The sequence below is a fragment of the Callorhinus ursinus genome, unplaced genomic scaffold, assembly GCF_003265705.2.
Source record: "Callorhinus ursinus isolate GAN/ISIS: 27379988/994484 unplaced genomic scaffold, GSC_fseal_2.0 scaffold11, whole genome shotgun sequence".
Classification (NCBI taxonomy): Eukaryota; Metazoa; Chordata; class Mammalia; order Carnivora; family Otariidae; genus Callorhinus; species Callorhinus ursinus.
This window is the reverse complement of record NW_027397073.1, coordinates 6961526-6981383: the sequence shown is the minus strand read 5'-3', so window position 1 is coordinate 6981383 and position 19858 is coordinate 6961526. Positions and strand designations below refer to the sequence as shown.

General features: G+C 39.8%; 1 protein-coding gene across 3 annotated transcripts in view; it reads right to left on the bottom strand.

Annotated features, from left to right (window-relative positions):
* Window positions 1-7243: 7243 nt before the first annotated feature.
* The window catches only part of RTTN (rotatin), a 160420-nt gene continuing 147805 nt past the window's right edge, over window positions 7244-19858 (bottom strand). For all 3 annotated transcript variants that reach the window (XM_025886778.2, XM_073898061.1, XM_073898060.1), the window contains 5 exons: window positions 19003-19205; window positions 15481-15748; window positions 9708-9811; window positions 8538-8607; window positions 7244-7644 (listed from right to left, as the gene is read on the bottom strand). In XM_025886778.2, coding sequence (XP_025742563.1) covers window positions 7559-7644; window positions 8538-8607; window positions 9708-9811; window positions 15481-15748; window positions 19003-19205 — 731 coding nt within the window. In that variant the 3' untranslated portion in view covers window positions 7244-7558. The remainder of the gene's footprint in view (window positions 7645-8537; window positions 8608-9707; window positions 9812-15480; window positions 15749-19002; window positions 19206-19858) is intronic.

The window sequence follows — 19858 nt, the reverse complement described above, 5'->3', positions numbered from 1 at the left end:
AACTCAAAACCACTGCAAAGGAGCTGTGGTGCCCTTACCCTGCAGATGGCGCTGTGCATTACCAGCTGTGGATAAGAAAAATGAGGAAGAGATTGAAAGTGATGCAATTAGAGGCTTCATTCCCTGCCACAAAATTCCCCGATTCTCATTAAGTCAAACTAATTCAAAGTTCCCTTCAGCCTCTACCACTGCCCCCTGCTCTCTTTCCGTGCAAAGCAGTGTCATGTTTATCTCAGTCGAAGTCAGTCTTCAGTGCTTGTCGCTGCCAAACGTGGGCACTAAGAAAGAAAAACCGGAAGGACGGGTTACCTGTGGATTTGTGCTTCTCACACAGCATGGGTGGTGCAACCTGGCTTCTTCTGGTTCTTCCACACTGCTGGAGCCACAGCTCATATAATTCCCAGAATTCACGGCTCTAGCTTCAAAAAGCTGAAACCTATATACTCTACCACCCAAAGAGAATATCCCAAGTAAGATTCCTAGGAAGACACAGATCTTGAAAGTTTGACTAGTGTCTTTGTTACATGCTGGTGCTGGTTTTATTTTCAAAAGGTATCTAAAATACTGGGGTTTTCTCTTTTTCTACTGAACTAAAAAAATATTCTAAGAGTTTTTACAGTATTAGTAAACAGTGCTTTTCTTTCATTCTTTTAGAACTTAAAAATCTATTCTCATAGGGGTGCCTGGGTGGCTCAGTCGTTAAGCGTCCGCCTTCGGCTCAGGTCATGATCCCAGGGTCCTGGTATGGAGCCCCGCGTCGGGCTCCCTGCTCCGCAGGAAGCCTGCTTCTCCCTCTCCCACTCCCCCTACTTGTGTTCCCTCTCTCGCTGTGTCTCTCTCTGTCAAATAAATTAAAAAATCTTAAAAAAAAAAATCTATTCTCATAAAGGAAACACTTAATGGTTGTACATATTTTGACAGTCAATAGATTTTTTACCTTAATTTACACTGAAATTCTGAAGTTTTTACTAATAAAGTATTTTCCGTATTCATTCATTCAAATAAATATAAATTGTTCATCTCCTTCATGCAAAGCATTGTGAGAGGCAAAAAATTAAAGCGCAATCTTGAAGCCATATCTAAGCAGATGGTGGGAACGACTGTATGCAAATCAGCATAATACAAGGAGAAAAAAACTCTGTGATATCAAAGCTTAAAAAAAAAAAAAAAAACCTAAACTAAAATTGGTGTGGAAACTCAAAGACTAAAGAATTTCCTCCCAGATAGGGAATCTGACGCAGCTTCACAGGAGAGGTGACATTTGATCTTGACCTTTTAAAAAAGCAGAAATGGAAACATGAGGGTGGGTGGAGACACCTGATGGAGGAAAGTTAAAGAATTAAGTCATGGAAGTAGGAGAGAAAGGGCAGGGGTAAGCAAGCTAGAGAAGGTGAGGGAGTAAAGGGTAAATTGGGAATAATATCGAGAAAGTACCCATGCCCTCTAACCTCTGGCACTCTTTCTCTGAACATAGGGAGCCAGGCAAGAATTAGCCGGTTAAGAAACAAGAGGAAGTTCTAGGTTTCAAGAAATCTTACAAGCTTATAGTGTAACAGAACCTGTCTTAATTGGCCCCCACGGAACAGATTTTCTAAGATTTAACAATTCTCTCCGTCCTCCTAATAAACACAGCAGCTGACAGCGGAGCCCGTACACATGGGGGCCAGTGGACCCCTCCAGCACAGGCCTCTGGCTTCCACCAGGCAATTTTCATGCTGACCGAGATCTGGCTATACCTGTTCCTAAACAGTTTGAACCACTAAGACTCATTACTGAAATTACAGAATTTGATTAAAGAGTAATGACAGAAGTGAGGTGAAAAATACGTATTTCTGTAAGAACTAAGTTGAATGTTTTGCAAAGAACTGGTAACAAGCAGTCCCTTACAAAGGGCTACTGAAGGTAATAGAAAAAAAAAAGTCAATAGTAGTAATTAGCAAAAATAGTAAGAAGAATTCCTGGGTAAAATGGTAAAAAAACAAAACAGGAAGAGGCTGGGGTTTAGATTGCTTAATGTCTTCGTTCTTGCTCATTTCTAGAAGCTAACACTGGATAGCTAAGGCTTCCATGTCATGGGGATAAACTCCACACAGCACATCTGGCTTCACACTGGAACGTCATCTTATTTTGTTCTCTGCCATTAATATTTCTGGTTCTAAATGCAACTAGAATTAATCACAAAGTCTAAATGCAGATTGAATATATTCAATCAGCATCCAATCTCTTCCTGATTCTTTATTTGGGAGGCTAATACTTTTACCCCTAATTATATCACATTTTTCTCTTAAATTAACTGGAACATTGGCCTGTGGGGCAAAGACTGGTGGTTGCCCAAGCCCCTCATCCCCCTTCCTGACCAGCACAGGCCGAGTCACAAGATATGGCAGTGCGCGCACCTGAAGGACTAAACTCCTTCACCACCCTTACAGCCAGGAGTGGCCATGAATGTGACTGTGTTCTGTCCAAGAAGACGTGAAGGCCAAGTTGCTGGAGTGGTTTTGTAGGAAGGCTCCTTAAAAGGGCAACAGACAGCTGGGGACATCTTTTTTCCATCGTTTTCCTTTCTGACATTCATGAGGTAACTTGCTGAAGGAAGGGTGCCATCAAAGAAAGAGCAAAAGGATGGGCACTTGAGTCCCTGAGGACACGGTCAACGAAGCAATGGCCACCTGCGGGCTTCCTACATGTGGGGAAAAAAACAACATAACAAAAAAGGAAAAAGAAAATCCTCCCTTGTTAAAGCCATTATTTTATTATTATTTCAGAGAGAGAGAGAGCAAGCACACACCTGAGTGGGGGAAGCGGGGCAGAGAGAGAGGGAGAGAGAGAATCAAGCAGACTCTGCGCTGAGCGTGGAGCCAATGTGGGGGCTCAATCTCATGACCCTGAGATCACTACATGAGCTGAAAGCAGGAGTCAGACGCTTAACCGACTGTGCCACCCAGGTGCCCCCTGCAGCTATTATTACTTTATATTTTCTACTCTGTGCAATCATGGCTTACCCTAACAGATATAAACTGTAAATCAGGTATCAAATCCATAAACCAATTCTTTGCAATCCAATCTTTATGAGTGGTATCAGAAAATGATTAAAAGTAGTAGTTCTCATTTTACAATCTGTCTTCTTATAATCTCTTTCCATGGCAAGGCAAGGGAAGAATATTCTAATAGAGTATCTGAGGAAATCATGTTTTCAGAATTTGTCCAGAACTGCAAGCAATCTGCTTGCTACCAGAATGCTAAGTATTGCTGCCCAGATGAACCAAATGGGACACAAACGCTCCAAAGGCACAGCCACGGGTAGAGGTAAAACTATAGGGAAAGACATTATTGAGAAAGGAGAAATGCATGAAAAAATGTGTTCCTTGGAGTCTACTTTAGAACACATATTTTTCTCTTGGCTTTCATGCCAAATTAGTTAAAAAGAAATTTATTGAATCTTACCTTATGGATCTTTTGTGAAACATTATTTTAAAAGAGCATATTTTTTTTCTGAAGCAGATTTCTCAAATGCAGAAGGAGCAAATGAAACTCAAAGATGAACGTTGTTGGGAAGATTTAAAACAGGATCACACTGAGCTCGTCATGTCTTGCTGCCAAATCTCAGAATCCCAGGGTTTGGGCATAGTCTTTTGTACACCCTGAGCCTTGAGGCCCAGCTATCATTCAGTCCCAGCTGACTTACTATTTGAATTTTACAAGGAATTTCCCATGAAGAATAATTTTTAACTTAGGAAGAATAAATTCTAAGTTGCCCATTCACAGAAACAATAGCATTTAATCATCCAATCCCCTTGACTGTATGGATCACAAGTCAACAACAGGCAGACAGAAGAAAATGGCTATCCCGAAACTGATGGATTCTCTAAGCTAAGGTTTTCTTTCAGATGCTAAGTTCGTATCTCTTGTACTTTTCAAGTCAAATTGGGGAAGAGTGGTATTTCACCAACTCACAGTCAATCCAGAAAACCTGACAAGCAGAATAAAATGTACCATATCCACTCAGCTGAATTTAACACCTCCACACAGTGCTTTGTAAGACTTAGGTTCTCCATGATGACTTGGTGAGCGTCCATGAGCTCAGAGATCTCAGGACTATGAACACATCCCCACTAGAAACTGACAATCCTTTTGGAATGTGGAAACCTCGGTTTTGACAATGTAACTCACTTCCCAGCCTTTCCCCCTCCCCAAAGAAATAGAAGGGTTGCAAGGACACAAAGGATTTAATGTTTTAATGAGGGAGATAAAATTTTTGAGAACTATATAAGAATAATTAACCCAAGGGATAATCACCTATGTACCAGGGCACTCCAACCTCTCCCCAGCTTTACAAGGCAGGTACCCTCATCCCCAGTTACAGCAGAAGACATGGCCCCAAGGCTGTTGCTGGGTTCCCACTGCTGTGCAGGGATGAAGCCAGGGTTGACACCAGGTCCATATGGCTCCAGAGCCCAAAATACCTTAACCACTCCATTATGCTCTCTCCTTCCCTGAGAGAACCATATGCACACCTGGCTCTGGCAAGAACAGGAGTGCTAATCATTCATTATTCCTATCCATCAAACTGCCAAATTTGTGGAACATCATGAGTCAAGAAGCAGATCTCAGGAAATGGGGGTAGACAAGGTGCAGCCACAAAGACTAAGGATGTAAGAGTACTACAGATGATGAGTATATTTAATACGACAAAAGAAAATCGATGACCTGCAGTTAAACAGGCAAATTCTATTTTTTTACTTCATTCTTTACAGAACACTGAAGAAAAATACATCCAGTTATTCATTTTTGAAAGTGATTTTTAGGAAGAGAAAGAAAAGTCTCCAGCTAGGTCTCCTACATATTCTATTTGTTTCCTCTGTTTTTGAAACCAAAGGCTGCCTCCTCCTGCAAACTGCTCAAGGTCTTAAATTCAGAAGTCTCCGTATCAATGTCTGTACATTCTGGTTAAAAAGGTACAGGCTTTGGGGCCCCTAGGTGGCTCAGTTGTTAAGCGTCTGCCTTCGGCTCAGGTCATGATCCCAGAGTCCTGGGATCGAACCCCGCATCGGACTCCCTGCTCCATGGGAAGCCTGCTTCTCCCTCTCCCACTCCCCCTGCTTGTGTTCTCTCTCTCGCTGTGTCTCTCTGTCAAATAAATAAATAAAATCTTTAAAAAAAAAAAAAAGGTACAAGCTGTGTGTGCATTCATAGCACACAGGCAATACTAACCTAACCAACCAAAAAGGCCAGGGGATGGGAAATTTGGAGACCATGAGGCATGAACTGGTCCCCTACACCTATTTTCTGAATCTCTGCTTACACTAGGGATGTATGATAGAAAAAGCACTTGACTAGCATTCAAGACACCCAGATTCAAGTCAGATGTCATCAGTAAGTAGCTGAGTAATGTTAAATCATTTTCATGTTTAAGCAGTTTTCTGTAAAATCAGGGGGATTAATTATTGGTTCTCAAATTGTGGAAAAAGTAAAAGTCACCTGGGGAGCTCACTGACGATTCTCCCAAACACAGGCCTAAGATTCCATTTCAGTGGGTCCAGGAATCTGCATTTCAACAAATATCCTAGGGGATTCTGATGCTGGTGGGTCCCCAAGTTAGCGTTACAGCAGCTGCTGAAATTGTGCGCTGGTGACCTCAGGAATCGTCTGCTTACCAGTGTCCCCCCAGTTGGCTGGACAGAATCTGAACAGATGCAGACGGGAAGGGCTGCCGTCCAGGACCAGGAACACTATATGCCTCTGAGGCTCGAGTCCCTGGACACCATCAGGAGATAATGCAACTTCTCCCGAAGCCAGTAGCTCTGTTTCCAAGGGTGGCAGTCCTTCTGGGTGGCAGCAGGTCACATCCCCAAGTGGTTCAAGCTACTGTGCTACAAAGCCACCCACAGTACCACCTGGAACTGCTAGGGAAAATAATCAGTTACAGCTCTTCCTGATTTCAAAGATAGGAGGCAAAGGATACCCTGATATGTCAATTAATCAATGAACCATAAAGGAAAAGGTCACTTCCCTGGAGAGATCTCATTTTGTAGAAAAAAATGGTAGTTATCTATAAGATCCAAATACAAGACAGGAACTCCAACGAGAAAAGAAAAGAGGCAGCACAGCACAGACAGACAGGCAGCCACAGGCTAAATAATAAACCTTCTAAGAATAGTGCCTACGACATAGAAAGAGCTATTTAAATGCAAGTTACAAAGAAATCCACGCCGTTATTCATCAGTGAGAACTTATAAAGTAATACCAAGAAAATGGCACAGAATATAAGAAACCAGGAGAAAAGATAGAAATAATTCCTGATTCCTGCTCTCAGAATTGGTGAATTTTTCAGAGTGTTAGCAAGTCTATTTCTTTGAATTAGCTTAGGTGGCCCAGGAAATTCTGAACTTCCTAGATCTATTGTTAAGATCTCTAACCAATAATTTTCAGACACCATAAATTTATCTGCTTCTATTTCAATATTTAACATCTATTCTGTCCTCATGCCTCTAGCTTAAATAAAATCACCCGGCTTGTTTTAGTGATGATAGCATTTGCTAAAGCATTTTAAAAATGTTGTTTTTTTTGTTAACCATAATTCAATTAGAAAATTTTCCCTAAATGAGTGTGTACAGCTGTGTTATGTGTAAATAATGAGTGTGTATAGCAATGTGTTTTTTTCTTAGACCCAATTTTCTTTCTTTCAAAAGTGCTACGAAAACTGCTGTACTTGATCAGTACTTGAATGATACTGGTCTAAGTTCTCAGTTCAAAACTAATGTTATAAAGCGTTATTACATCATGAATACTTAACAGAACTTTTCCTGCTAGATCTTTTTGTCTTATTCTTCGTGATGTTTTGGGCTGAGCTAGAATTTGAACCCAGGCCTACCTGATCGTAAACTCAGTATTCTTTATTTATTATACTTCCTTCTTTATTACACAGTATTTTAGAAGTTGAAAGGTGAAAATAATAAAACATAACAGGTTTCCAAATCATATGGAAATCAGTTAATATCACTAAAAGTTGCATAAAGAAGCACTGACAAAATTATAGACATTTATATATAAAATATCTCTTTACCAACGTGTATATAAAGGTTTAAGAAATAAGGATTTGTACTGAAAAGAGCCAAATTCCATGTAAAAAATCAAGGAAAAAAAGAGAGTCAGAACACCCTGTCTTCTTCCAATTACTAAAATTTATACTCATGAAACTGATAAAAGTCTGCAAGCAGCAATTATTAGTCGATTTTCAGTTTTTAAAAATATTTTATTAAATAATTGTTAAATATGATTTTTACAAAGCAAATTACATAGAAAAAGGTAAAAATATTCATGTTCCCAAAACTTTCTATGCCTTTTGTCCATCATCTTATCAGCTGCTCTTACTCATAGAGAGCTGGTATGGAGGGATAAAGCTGAGATGCCCCAGTTTTATTTCTCGTCAGGCAGGAAGGGCACACACCTTGCAGAGATTTAGCATGTCTCCAGGTAACAGCTGCCACACAGAGCTTGCTTCAAGGTTGGCTCACCTGTCCGGCGGCCATCGGTTTCAGGGAGGAGAATCTCACATGGCTCAGGAAGAGTTAAGAAGCTGAACGAGGTTTTCAAGACATTTCAAGTAATAGGCATTTAGAGGGGTTTCTTCTGAGTCTGAGAAAGCTGAGAGAAAAATAAGAGTATGGAAGAGTAAGTTTATTAAATTTAGTACTGTACTTAAGAACAGACAGAATTCATATTTATTTTTTATTTATTGTTTAGCCAAAATGTATAAACAGGTAATGGCAGCCTCCATAATGGCTGCCATTACCTATAACCCCAAATGAATGCCTTGCTTTCTATGCTACTATATCATTCCTCCGAATGCACAAATTCTAACATAACTACCTCTAGGAACTCATGGTCACAGTGAGAAACCAGAAAAATCCACAAACCACTTATAAAAAATCAGACTATGAAAGCACAAATTAATAACCAACAGACTTAGTACAAGAAAGACACAGTACAGCTCCTTAGCATAAAAGTGCTCACTGAAAACCGGTGTCACTTGAAATGAAAAATGAACTGTGAAAAGAAAACCCAGCCTCCTATCATGGTCACATCACAGGGCTGAGAGGAGAGAAGGGCAACTCGATCTATTCTCGGAAGACTGTAATTCAACTCCCTGATGTTAGATCAAAGTTTTCTGTTCAAGGTCAATTCTAATTGGGCCCAGTTCTTATCACCTCAGAACACATTACAGCACGGCGGTAGCCACTGGCAAAGGAAGTTTAGTGCACGAAAAAGAAAATGAACTGGAGAAAGATCAAAGACATGTTTTAAGAAATTATATCTCAAACCTTCATCTATCAAAACAATTTATTATTTAAAAAGGTGACATAATGAAAAGCATGGACCAGATATCAGCACATTTTTATAATGCTTCAATAAAAAAGCTTCTCAAACATCAATGTAGAAAACTGTCATCTTGTGAACTATCCGAACAATTCATTAATCAGAGAATTCACTTAATAGCTTCCAAGTTTAAGTGTAATCTCTTCCATAATAAAACTTACTTTTCTTTGCTAAGGAATATGCTTCATCCACTCTTCTTTTTATTGATGGATTTTTCAAAGTTGTTTTTGCCTGCAGATAACATAGAGCAATCCATTAATTAGATTTATTCCCATAGGCTATGCATCAGGTACTACAGTATTTATGCTGCCACTGCTGACCCCAGCACTAAGCAGAATATTACCAAGTGTAATGACGGATCCAGGGAATTAGGAATGGGCATATCCCACTGTGCCGTCACCCACATCCTTTCCTCCCTAACTCGCTTCTTTCTCTGTAGTTCGATGTGCTTCTTTCCCTGCCCTTCCCTTGGCCCCTTCTCCCCTAATATCAAGTCTTAAAGGAAGACTCAGTCTTGGTTTCTATATTTCACATTCCCTCAAACCCCAGATTTCAGATGAAGTATATCAAACAGAACCGGGTGGTCAACAGATATCCACTAATAAGTAACTGCAAAGTGTCAGCTCCTGTGCTAAGCCCTAGGGGTACACGGTGAAGCGACTGCACTGCCTCTGGCCTCGTGCGCACGGCTGCCGGCCGGGGGGAGGAGCAGCACACAAGGGACAGGCGGCCTAGGGCACCACTTGAGGATGGTGTGCATCCTAACACCGGCTGGCACCTGGCCACTATTTAACTGCTAGATATACAAGGGCACTTCTCTCAGGAATGAGATGTCTGCAATGAAAGAGAAGCCCAAAGGCCAGAGAGAGCAAGTGCAAGTGGGCACCTGCTGACCGCTCCCTCAGGGCTGGCCCTGGGCTGCAGCCTTACAAGGAACCAGGTTTTCTCGAAACTCAGTAACGGCACATGCTAGACAAAGAGGAATCACACAGCTGGATAAAACTTCATTATCTCGTTTTATTTCAGGATGCATTTTTCCTTAATACATCTTTTAGCAGAAATGATCTATACTAACATTAAACGAATATGCCAAATCAATTTATATTGACAGGGAAAATCCACCCAAAAGAGACACCCTTCTGAAATGAGACATCCTGTTGACTCAATGAAAAAGATTTCAAGTGATGGCTCACTAACTATAAAAATGCACAAGGCAACAATGTCTTTGAGTTCATTTTTTTCTCTCTTGCTGATAGTCCTCCGGCGCCCTGGCTGCAGCCTCGGAGCCTTGGTGTTTGCCCCTGGCTATAAAAAGGACTTTAAAAACTGACCTTTTGATAATTGTGAATCAGAGCCCAAAGCGCAGCTGCTCCGATCCTCTGAGCATTCTGACTCTGGCTTTCCAGACAGGCAGCTAACACACCGATGACTTTTTCTAATAATAAACACATTAGAAAAAAAAGTTCAGTCCCAGACATTACAATATATTCTGATCGTGGACTACTCAGATACTCCCTTTTTTCCCCATCAGAATACATACAAAGTTGGTATCACCAGACTAGAGCAGAAACAGTCTTGTATACCATGTGTGGGAGGACACCCTCAAAACAAACTATTTTCACGACAGGCATAGAATAGTCACGTGGCAGCCTAACTTTTTTGGCCCTAATTCAACAATGGCACATTCATTTAAACAATAGTGCAGAAGTAAGTAATTACACAAAGAGTTGTATAAATGAGCTGTTCAATTATAGCTCACATTCTGGTGTGCAGGAAAACAGGTTTGCTCTTATGATAAATTATAAAGACTATTATAAGAACATCAATAGCATGGGTTACTACATAAAACAATAATCAAGAAATACGAAATTAGGTAATAAGCCTTTTAAAACAGGACTAAACATTTTGGAGAAATGTTTTTGAGTATGTGTATGTCAGAGGAAAAAGTGATTTAAAGGCACATCAATACATGAGATATGTTCCCTTTTTGCAAAGCTTGCCAGAGTATGAAATCAAGCCTTACAAATTATCTGTAGCAGTCTACTCATTTTAAGTAAAGATGCAAAGAAGTCCAGTCCCAAGTAAACTGTCACGGTGTTTCAGACCAATATATGAACCTATCTTATTACTTATTTTTATATATCATTAAATTGTATCAAATTATTTTTCCTCTAAAATGTGTGTTTAAAAACATGTAGCATTCTTAAGGGTTGGTATGGGAACTCTCTGTATGTATAACCACTCCCCATTCCACTGGATGCATCTAATTACACTGTAACCTGGTTGAGGGCAAAGTGTGTGTCTGCTCATGATGAATATTCCAACCACAGTGCCAGTTTATTTTAGGGGCTCAATAAACACCAGCTAGACAAAAGATTCCATAATTAAAGCAACAAAAATGCTGTTTCAGTAATTCTATTTAGTTTTTAAAGAAATTTTAAGGAATTTTAAATCTTTTACAGGAAAAAAAAAGCTGCTCCATAAAGTAACTTCTGTACAGTGGAGGGACAGGGCGGAAGGTACATATGGCTGTTGAACTTTCCTGACAACTAGCCCCTACTCCTTACCACCTCCTCCGCATTCCCTAGTTTTCCCTTGCTTTTCCTGTACCCTAACTTTCCCATAATGAGCCTACATAAATAGTTATCTGATGAAATTTGTTATGTGAAGTTGTAGGTGGCAGCTGGTACTCTTAGGGCATATCATGAAATGAAAGGGTGGTTCCCATGTGTTTCTCTGAGTATCATCAAATGATATTTTTGTATAGTGTACTAAACACTCAGAACATATAACCCATAATCTAAAGAAGTTTATAATAACTCCCTTGACTAGTTACTATCTCTTAAGCATTTTTTTTTAAGATTTTATTTATTTGAGAGAGAAGTGCAGAGTAAGAGTGAGAGAGAGCACAGCAGGGCCAGGGGCAGAGGGAGAAGCAGACTCCCCACTGCGTGGGTAGCCCGATACGGGGCTCGATCCCACGACCCTGGAATCATGACCTGGGCCAAAGGCAGATGCTTAACTGCTGACCCACCCAGGCACCCTTCTTAAGCATTTTTAATAAAGTACATATATAGATCAATTAATGTGGCCCCTAATGATGATGCAACTGGATCAATTTAAAAAAAAAAAACATTGTGAAATATAGCATGTATAGCAAAAAAGGCACATTAAACATTTTTAAGTTTTACTAATAGGCTATCCATCAACAAATGAAAGGATAAAGAAGGGGTGTGTGTGTGTGTGTGTGTGTGTGTGTGTGTGTGTGTGTAATGGAATATTATGCAGCCATCAAAAATGAAATCTTGGCACTTGCAACGACGTGGATGGAACTAGAGGTTATTATGCTAAGTGAAATAAGTCAATCAATCAGAGAAGGACAATTATCATATGATCTCACTGATATGTGGAATTTAAGAAACAAGGCAGAGGATCATAGAGGAAGGGAGGGAAAAAAGGAAACAAGACAAAACCAGAGAGGGAGACAAACTGTAAGAGATTCTTAATCATAGAAAATAAACTGAGGGTTGCTGGAGGGGAGAGAGGTGGGGAATGAGGTAACTGGGTGATGGACACTGGAGAGGGTATGTGTTGTAATGAGCACTAGATATTATATAAGACTGATGAATCACAGACCTGTACCCCTGAAATAAATAATACATTATATGTTAATTAATTGAATTTAAATTACAATATTTTTAAAAGTTTAATAGGTATGAAGTGAGCATCCACATACACCTATAAATAACTTCAAGAGAATAGATAACAGTAAAATGTAGCTAGTAAGTAGGAAATGATGAGTTTTAAATACTACCTTTCTTCTTAATGTAATTGAGTTAATTACAAATTTAGGGATGTCATATTGCTAGCCTGAAATCGGGTATACTGAGTATTTACACCATGAATATCAACAAATCCAACAAACCAGAGCTGAATTAATGGGAAAGCTGAAAGAGGTTTGTTTTATGACTATATTTTGCATAAAGGTGAGAAATAGTTTTAACAGTCGATTACAAATTAGATTTAATGACAATACATTGGGAAAAGAGCCGATTGGGATGCAATTTCATTTGTCAAATAATGATGAAACTGCAACCACAGACTGGCTACAGATAAAAGAGTTTTTTCAGCAAGTCTCCCATGTTGTGCTCCCATGTTAGATACATATATATTTATAGAATTTGTTATTATTTCAGATCTTTCAATTTTTCACTTTCCTATCTTCTGCAAACATTTCCAGGCTTGTCACTTACTTATCTAAATACGGCATAAATAAATTTATCTTTAAGTCTGTGTTTTATAATTCCAATACCTGAAGCCTAAGGCAGATGAGTTGGTATATTTCCCCTGCTGGTTCTGACTCATGTTACCAGGGTTCCTGCTGTGTTTGGTCACATTTAACCATACCCTGGTTAATACTTTTGAAAAACTGTGGAGGTTCTCTGAGGCCCAGTATGTACTTGTCCTCCATCCATCAGAGCGGCATAGTGCCTCTGCTAAGCACCCAGAGGCACTGTCCATCGAGGTTCAGCTCAAACCAAGGTCACAGGCCACTCAGGCTATACATCTCTAGGATACAGAGCTGTGAGGAGCAGTCTGTGGTGCCCATTCTCACACTTGTTTTTCTTTTCTTTATAATCACCTGGATAGGGGTTGGGGAACCAATTTAATTTTGATTCATCCTTTTCCTAAGAGGTTAGCTCTTTGGAGTTCCACCTTAATACAAACAAGATGGCCCATAAACTCCTCATCTTGGACACTCTTGACTGTTGTTCCCTGACTCCTTGGCATGCCTGAACAAAAGCCAAGCATACAGTGTTGGCAAATATCCTTGAAACAAAAAAATATACATAGTTCATATATATATATATATATATATATATATGGTTCATATATATGTATATATACATAGTTCATATATATATACACACATATATACATATATACATATATATATATTTTGTGTCTCTCTAGGCACAAACTTTCAATCAAAATTGGCCTGGGAGTTTCCCTTTCAGTTCTTTGATTATTTTTAAGGTGAATTTTGATATATTTTATCTAGCATAATTTTGTTGTTTTCAGAGGAGTCCTTGCCTGAAATTACCAGAAACAACGAATACTCTAGCTCTATTTTTAACAGTAAGGTCAAGCCCCACAACCCATTCCATTTCTGACCATCAAAACCAGAGGTTTGGGCACTCATGATCAGAGTTTTTGCAGTCTTATCTGGTAGATTTTTAAACCAGCTGACTCTGCTAAGCCCTCCCTGTGGATCTCCAAGTGGAAATGGGAGGCAGTGCCCATGACATGCCCTCAAAGGTCCATACAGAAACTGCACAGTTGCTGCCTCCTATCCCTGCCTTGGAGGCCCCTGATCTCACGTCTCTGGGGCTGAGGAAGCTCCTTCTTACCAGAAGTTTGTCCAACTGCTTTAAGCTACGGAAGAAGAGAGAGAGCATGGCTGTTACAAAGATATGCTAAAAATAAATCCAGAGGGAAAATGTAGACTTCTTGAAATCCCTAAAGCCCATCCTTTCTCCAAATCTCTCAATAATAAAATTGCATTGAGTAGTCCCAAAGAAAAACTTCTTCTGAGAAAAATGAGTAACTAATAGGTGACAGGCCTGGGAACAGATACCTCACATATGCTATCTCGCTGCCCTATGGGGTAGGGCCTATCATTAGCCTCACTTTACCAAAGCGAGGATGGGGCGCACCCCATGGCAGCCTGCACAGCGTCAGTGGAGGAGCTACAGAAAAGCGGAGCTCAGATCCACAGTTCGTTTCACAAAGTTAAAAGCTGACCGAGCTTCTACAATCTCTCCCTGTTATTTCCAACAATTCCATAATTATCAGAAAAAGAGAATCACCACTGCATACACAGCAGGAAGCATGCAGAATCATTAACACTCACTCAGAAAACTCCACGTGTCATAGAAAAACACCGCTAAGAAAGAAGTAAAAAAACATGAATGGAAAACAGAATTAATCTCTAGTACCATAAATGGTACTAGACACTTTATGAGTGTTTATAAACTGATTTCTACCAAAACTGAGAAAGGAAGGATTATTTTACAAATGTAGAAACTGGACCCGGGGAAGCTGCCCCAGGTGATGCTCGAGTGAGCACATAAGGGTTGGCATCTAAAACCAGGTGTGTGGAGGTCTAGAAGCCCACCTCTTTTTCCCCCAAAACAATGCAATGTAACCTTATAAAACTCCCTCCCTATTAACACTCTCCTCACAGAAACAGCACATGGTTGCAGAAACAGAGCTTTCCATTTCCCTCCTTCTGCTTCAAATTTTTTTCTGAATCCTCACCTCCATCTGTCCTACATCTCAGAGAATGAGGTCTCTGTAAGGCTAATTTCACCATTTGGTCTTGGGTTCTGAATTCTCCTGCCTGCTCAGGAGCTCTCAATCAGAGAGCTGAATACTCACCGAAGTGCTCACTAGCGACAGGCACAATTCCAGATGCTACAGATAAACATGAAGAAAAGAGACCTCATAAGAGCTAATGTTCTAGTGCAGGCAGACTAGGAATAAACAGATACATGCTGAAAATGTATAGTATCTCAACTGTTGATAATGCTATGGAGAAAAATAAAACAGGCGGAGGAGATCCTGAATGAGCGGGAGGGAGAGGAAGCAGGAAGAAGGATGTGGGGACTATCATGTTGACAGGTGGGTCTGGAAAGGCTTCACTGAGACAGAATCTGCTCAGAGACCCAGAGGAGCAAGGGGAAGAGAGATGGGAGCAGTCAGGGTGAGGCCAGGAGCGCCCACTCCACGCTGCTGCTCCCCGCCACCTCCTGGATCCATGTAACCACCAGTGGCAAGACCTGTTCACCCCAAGAAGACTCCTGGCAGCCTGGAGGCTGGAGCCACGTCTGCTTCACCATCTGAGGACAGGATCACACCTGATTAATTCCAACAGCCTCTACCCTCCCACAGTGCCTTGAACACAGTGATGCTTAATAAATAGCTGGCAAATTATTTATAAAACAATTTTGTGTTGTAATCTGAATGGAATACTTGAGGAATGACCACATGTATAAACAGATGCCTGTGTATGTGTGTGTGGTGTATAATGTGAATACTCACCGTTAGCCAGGATCTTGGGCTTATTGGCAGGACTGAAGCAGATGTTATGAAAGATAAGAAGTGGTATATAAGGGCTGCTCTTATGCTTATATTTGCTCAACTCTGTAAGCAAGTCTAAACAGCCATCTAGCCTCAGGATCATTTGTTGCCCGTCTTCTCCAAATGATATATTCAGGAGTAACTTCAACCAAAGAATGGTCAGATTACTGAGATGCTTATTTCCTCCTTTTGGCAATGTTAGAGATAGAAAGTTCTGTAAGAAGTTACTCTGTGGGTAAATAGAGAGAATATTATTTTCTTCCTGAGTCTCTTCATTATTTTCCTTGTCCCTTGGAGACCAATTAGCTAGAATTCTGCTCTTCTTTTCCACAACTTTAATTTCTCCTTCCTCCTAACACCTACCTTCCAAATATTCCATCTATATTATTTCCAGGTATAAGTGAATAACTTAAGGAGAACAAAATAGTGCTCAAATTTTAATTCTTACTAATTCTTTCCTGATGATGGATAAAGTAAATACATATAGTCAACTCTTAATTATTTAGGATGATAATTCAATTTGGGGATTATTTCAGGCCTCCTGAGTTTTCTCTTTCTGTCTGCCTTCTGGCAATTTTGCTACTCATTAAAAGCTATCCTATGGGGAGGAAAAAGAAACAAAACCCAAATCAGTCTTGGATACCAGTTAACAACTCCACTAGTACTGAAGAGATCTGAATCTAAGCGTTCTTAAAACTAAAAAAATCTATGTGTACATCTTATATTTACTTTACCCTAACCGCTTATCTTCACAGATAATTTCTCACGGCTACATGCCATTCTAGGAAACTTAGAAATGAATACCAAAAATATCAGATAGATATTTTGATCAGGGTACAGAAATATGATCACTGAACTTTCATAAATGTCCAGAATATCTCTCATCTCTCTCCTGCTTAATAATCTATTCAGGCCCAGTTCTTGGGTTCTCCTGCACCGAAGTCAAGATGTTGGCTTTAATCTATAAGGTAAATTGAACACTTTTATATAGGACTCTGAGTCTAAAAATGAAATGATATGGACGTGCTAAATCACTATACTGTACACCTGAAACTAGTATTACCTTGTATATGTTAATTAACTGGAATTTAAATAAAAACTTAAAAAATTAAAAAAAAATGAAATGAGCTACAGAAATATTAGCAACATAACCCAACAACAAGTAAACTGTAAAACTACATGCCCACTTTGCACTGTACTTGCCATCACTCACAGCTACTTCTCATCGCTCAGTCCAAATTCATGCTTTTTAGATTTATGTATCCCTTGCCTTTCCTGTTCAGCTAGAGTCTGCCATGATATTGGAGATTTGGAGTTGACACTAGGGATAAAATATATGGCAGTGCCTTAAATTATAAATATGCTATGGGCATTCCTTCTTTTTGCTAGAGCTAAAGATGCTTTCAGACAATTTCCTACACTAGACATGGTGGAGAGAAACCAGACATTTTAGAATCTCAGCTGTACAACACTACTGGCTACATTTTCTAACGCCTATAGATGAGTAATGGAGAGGTATAACTGTGGTGCCCAGGACTCATTATAACAAAGCAGCAGGGGAAGGCTCAGGGGTTGCCTAATTAGAGCAGAGGAAAAACAACTTGATTGACCGCACCTGAAACAGAGTCCAATGGAATATATATCAAAATATGCTTGAGTACAGTAACATAGCCTGAGAGTGGAAGACACCTTGAAGATCATGTTGTTCAACCTGAGAAGTTTACAAATGAAGCTTAAGGAGAGAAGGTCTCCAGCTTAAAGTCACATGTCAGACCCGAGATTAGCAGTCATTTCGGAGTTCCTATTCTACTTTACCCACGTGCTCAACAGGGAGGGGGCAGGAAGCCCTACCCCTGTCTGTGCTCCCACACATGTGCAAATGGCACCACACACAGCCAGCTGGGCACAACTTCACATATATATCCAGCCTGTGCCAGCAAATAAGCAGCTGCTTCCGGTGGGAGTGGTGGGCTCCTGATTTGCACCTTTTGCCAACTTACACAGTGTGAGTACTCCCACCATGACTGATTTCAAGATAGCAATGTGATGTCAATTGGGTCACAAAATTCCTGAAAAACAGCAATGACACTCATGAGCCAGCCTGAGTTAGCTCCAACAACCGCTGAAAAGATCATTCCTTAGTCATAACTGCTATTTATTTGGAGACTGCAGTCAGAGTGGGGTTTTTTGGGGTGGACGGGGGGGTGGGGAGCTGACACAGTAAAGGAAAAGGAGACTAAATTCTTAGGAATGCTGTCAACTTTCATAATTTGTCTTGGCTTCCATGTAAAAGAAACAGAAACAAACTACTATGTACTAGTAAATAATAGATAATGTGATCATATTCACATCTTAAAGGATCTTCCAAATTAGGGATTCTGTTCATACATATCTAAATATAATCTCACTGAACATGTGTATTAGAATTTGTTTAACTCATTCAATCCCTTGTAAAGTACCCTAGGTTAAAAGCAGTGATAAGAAGTCAGGTTTTGGCAACGGAGTCCCAGAGAACTGATAACATCACCTATTATTTCATAAAGAAGTTAGGTCTAAGTGAGGAGAAGTGGTTGTGATTTCACACACCCTTTTGACAATGTAAATTGAACGGAAATTGTTACTGCTCAATTTGGTCTACATAAAGACCAATACATTACTTTTATGATCTCAAATAAATGTAAGACAGCTGTCTTTCTAAACCCCTCATTTTTGAGAAAGATAAAATATAATCCAGAAGCTAAGAAGATAAACGAAAAGTTAATGGAATGATCATACTCTAGCTTGTCACTTTTCATGTGTCACCTATTAACTGGCTTTAAACAAAGTAAACCTTCTGAATCCTTTTACAATCTTTTAAAATACAATGTCTTGAAATCATAATAATTTAATCCCAGAATTTGAGTTCTAGATTTTTCATACATTTTCTCAATTAGAAGGATTATTTTACTGTTTTTTTCAAAATATGAAGGGGATGCCTGAGTGGCTCAGTCAGTTAAGAGTCTGACTCTTGATTTTAGCTCAGGTTGTGATCTCAGGGTCGTGAGATCAAGCCCCACGTCAGGCTCCAACCTCTGTGGGGAGTCTGCTTGAGATTCTCTCCCTCTCTTTCTGCTCCTCCCCTCACTGTCACGCCCACTCTCTCTCTAAAATAAATAAATAAATCTTTTTTAAAAAAAGATACGAAGGAAAAAAGAAGAAGAAGATAGCAGTAGGGGAAGAATGAAGGGGGCGGAAATCGGAGGGGGAGACAAACCATGAGAGACGATGGACTCTGAGAAACAAACTGAGGGTTCTAGAGGGGAGGAGGGTGGGGGAATGGGTTAGCCTGGTGATGGGTATTAAAGAGGGCACATTCTGCATGGAGCACTGGGTGTTATATACAAACAATGAATCATGGATCACTACATCAAAAACTAGTGATGTAATGTATGGTGATTAACATAACATAAAAAAAAAGATACAAAGGAGAGATTAAGTACTTACTTTCTGAATTATTCCTTTACAGTCATGAGATAAGGCCAGGTTTGAAAGAAACATAAAAACCATTTGCTGAACTGCAGTGTTCTCAAGAGGCATCTGGGAAGCCAACTTCAGGATACACCCCATCAGAGATGTGGCAGGGGCTCCTCTATACGCAGCTTGAACTGGATATTGTCCACAACTTGACCAACAAAGAGAACTGCAACCTTAAAAAAAACCAGCCTGTCACAATGTCTTCTTAGTTTCACTATATAAAAAACTCTAAGTAGTGAAGTGTATCTGTCCATCAATGACTTACCCACTAACCTATGAACTGCAAATTGGCACTAAAGGCAAGTGCTGATGTCTACATTCAGCCTAATGGATTTGCCATCCTCACTGAGGGTCTAATGATCTCAATGGGACATATTAAAATACTGAGTTTATTTTCTTTTTAAAGAATAAAATATGCATAAGAAGTTTTTAAACAGTTCCTTAAAAAGACATCTAAATAAAGACTTGTGTAGAAGAACAGAATTTTAGAAACTGGATATAACTTGGTCTAATGTCTTCATTTTATAGAAGGAAAAAAAAAGGGGGGGCCACAGTAATCCTGGGGCATGGGCTGATAAATGGTAGCAGCCATGTGTGCTGAGTAAGGGCACAGCCTCAGAGAAGCCAGTGACTTGCTCAGAGTGACACAGCTCATAAGCAGCAAGAACCAGCAGTGGTCAACCAGTTTTCCAGAGTCCAGTGTTTTCTCAGTAAATTAAACAACGATATGGATTTATCACGGGACTAAAATCATCATAAAAGACTTAGAAATTCATTTTACTGTAGTGTAACATAAATCTGAAGTAAATTAACTTGTAAAAGTCCA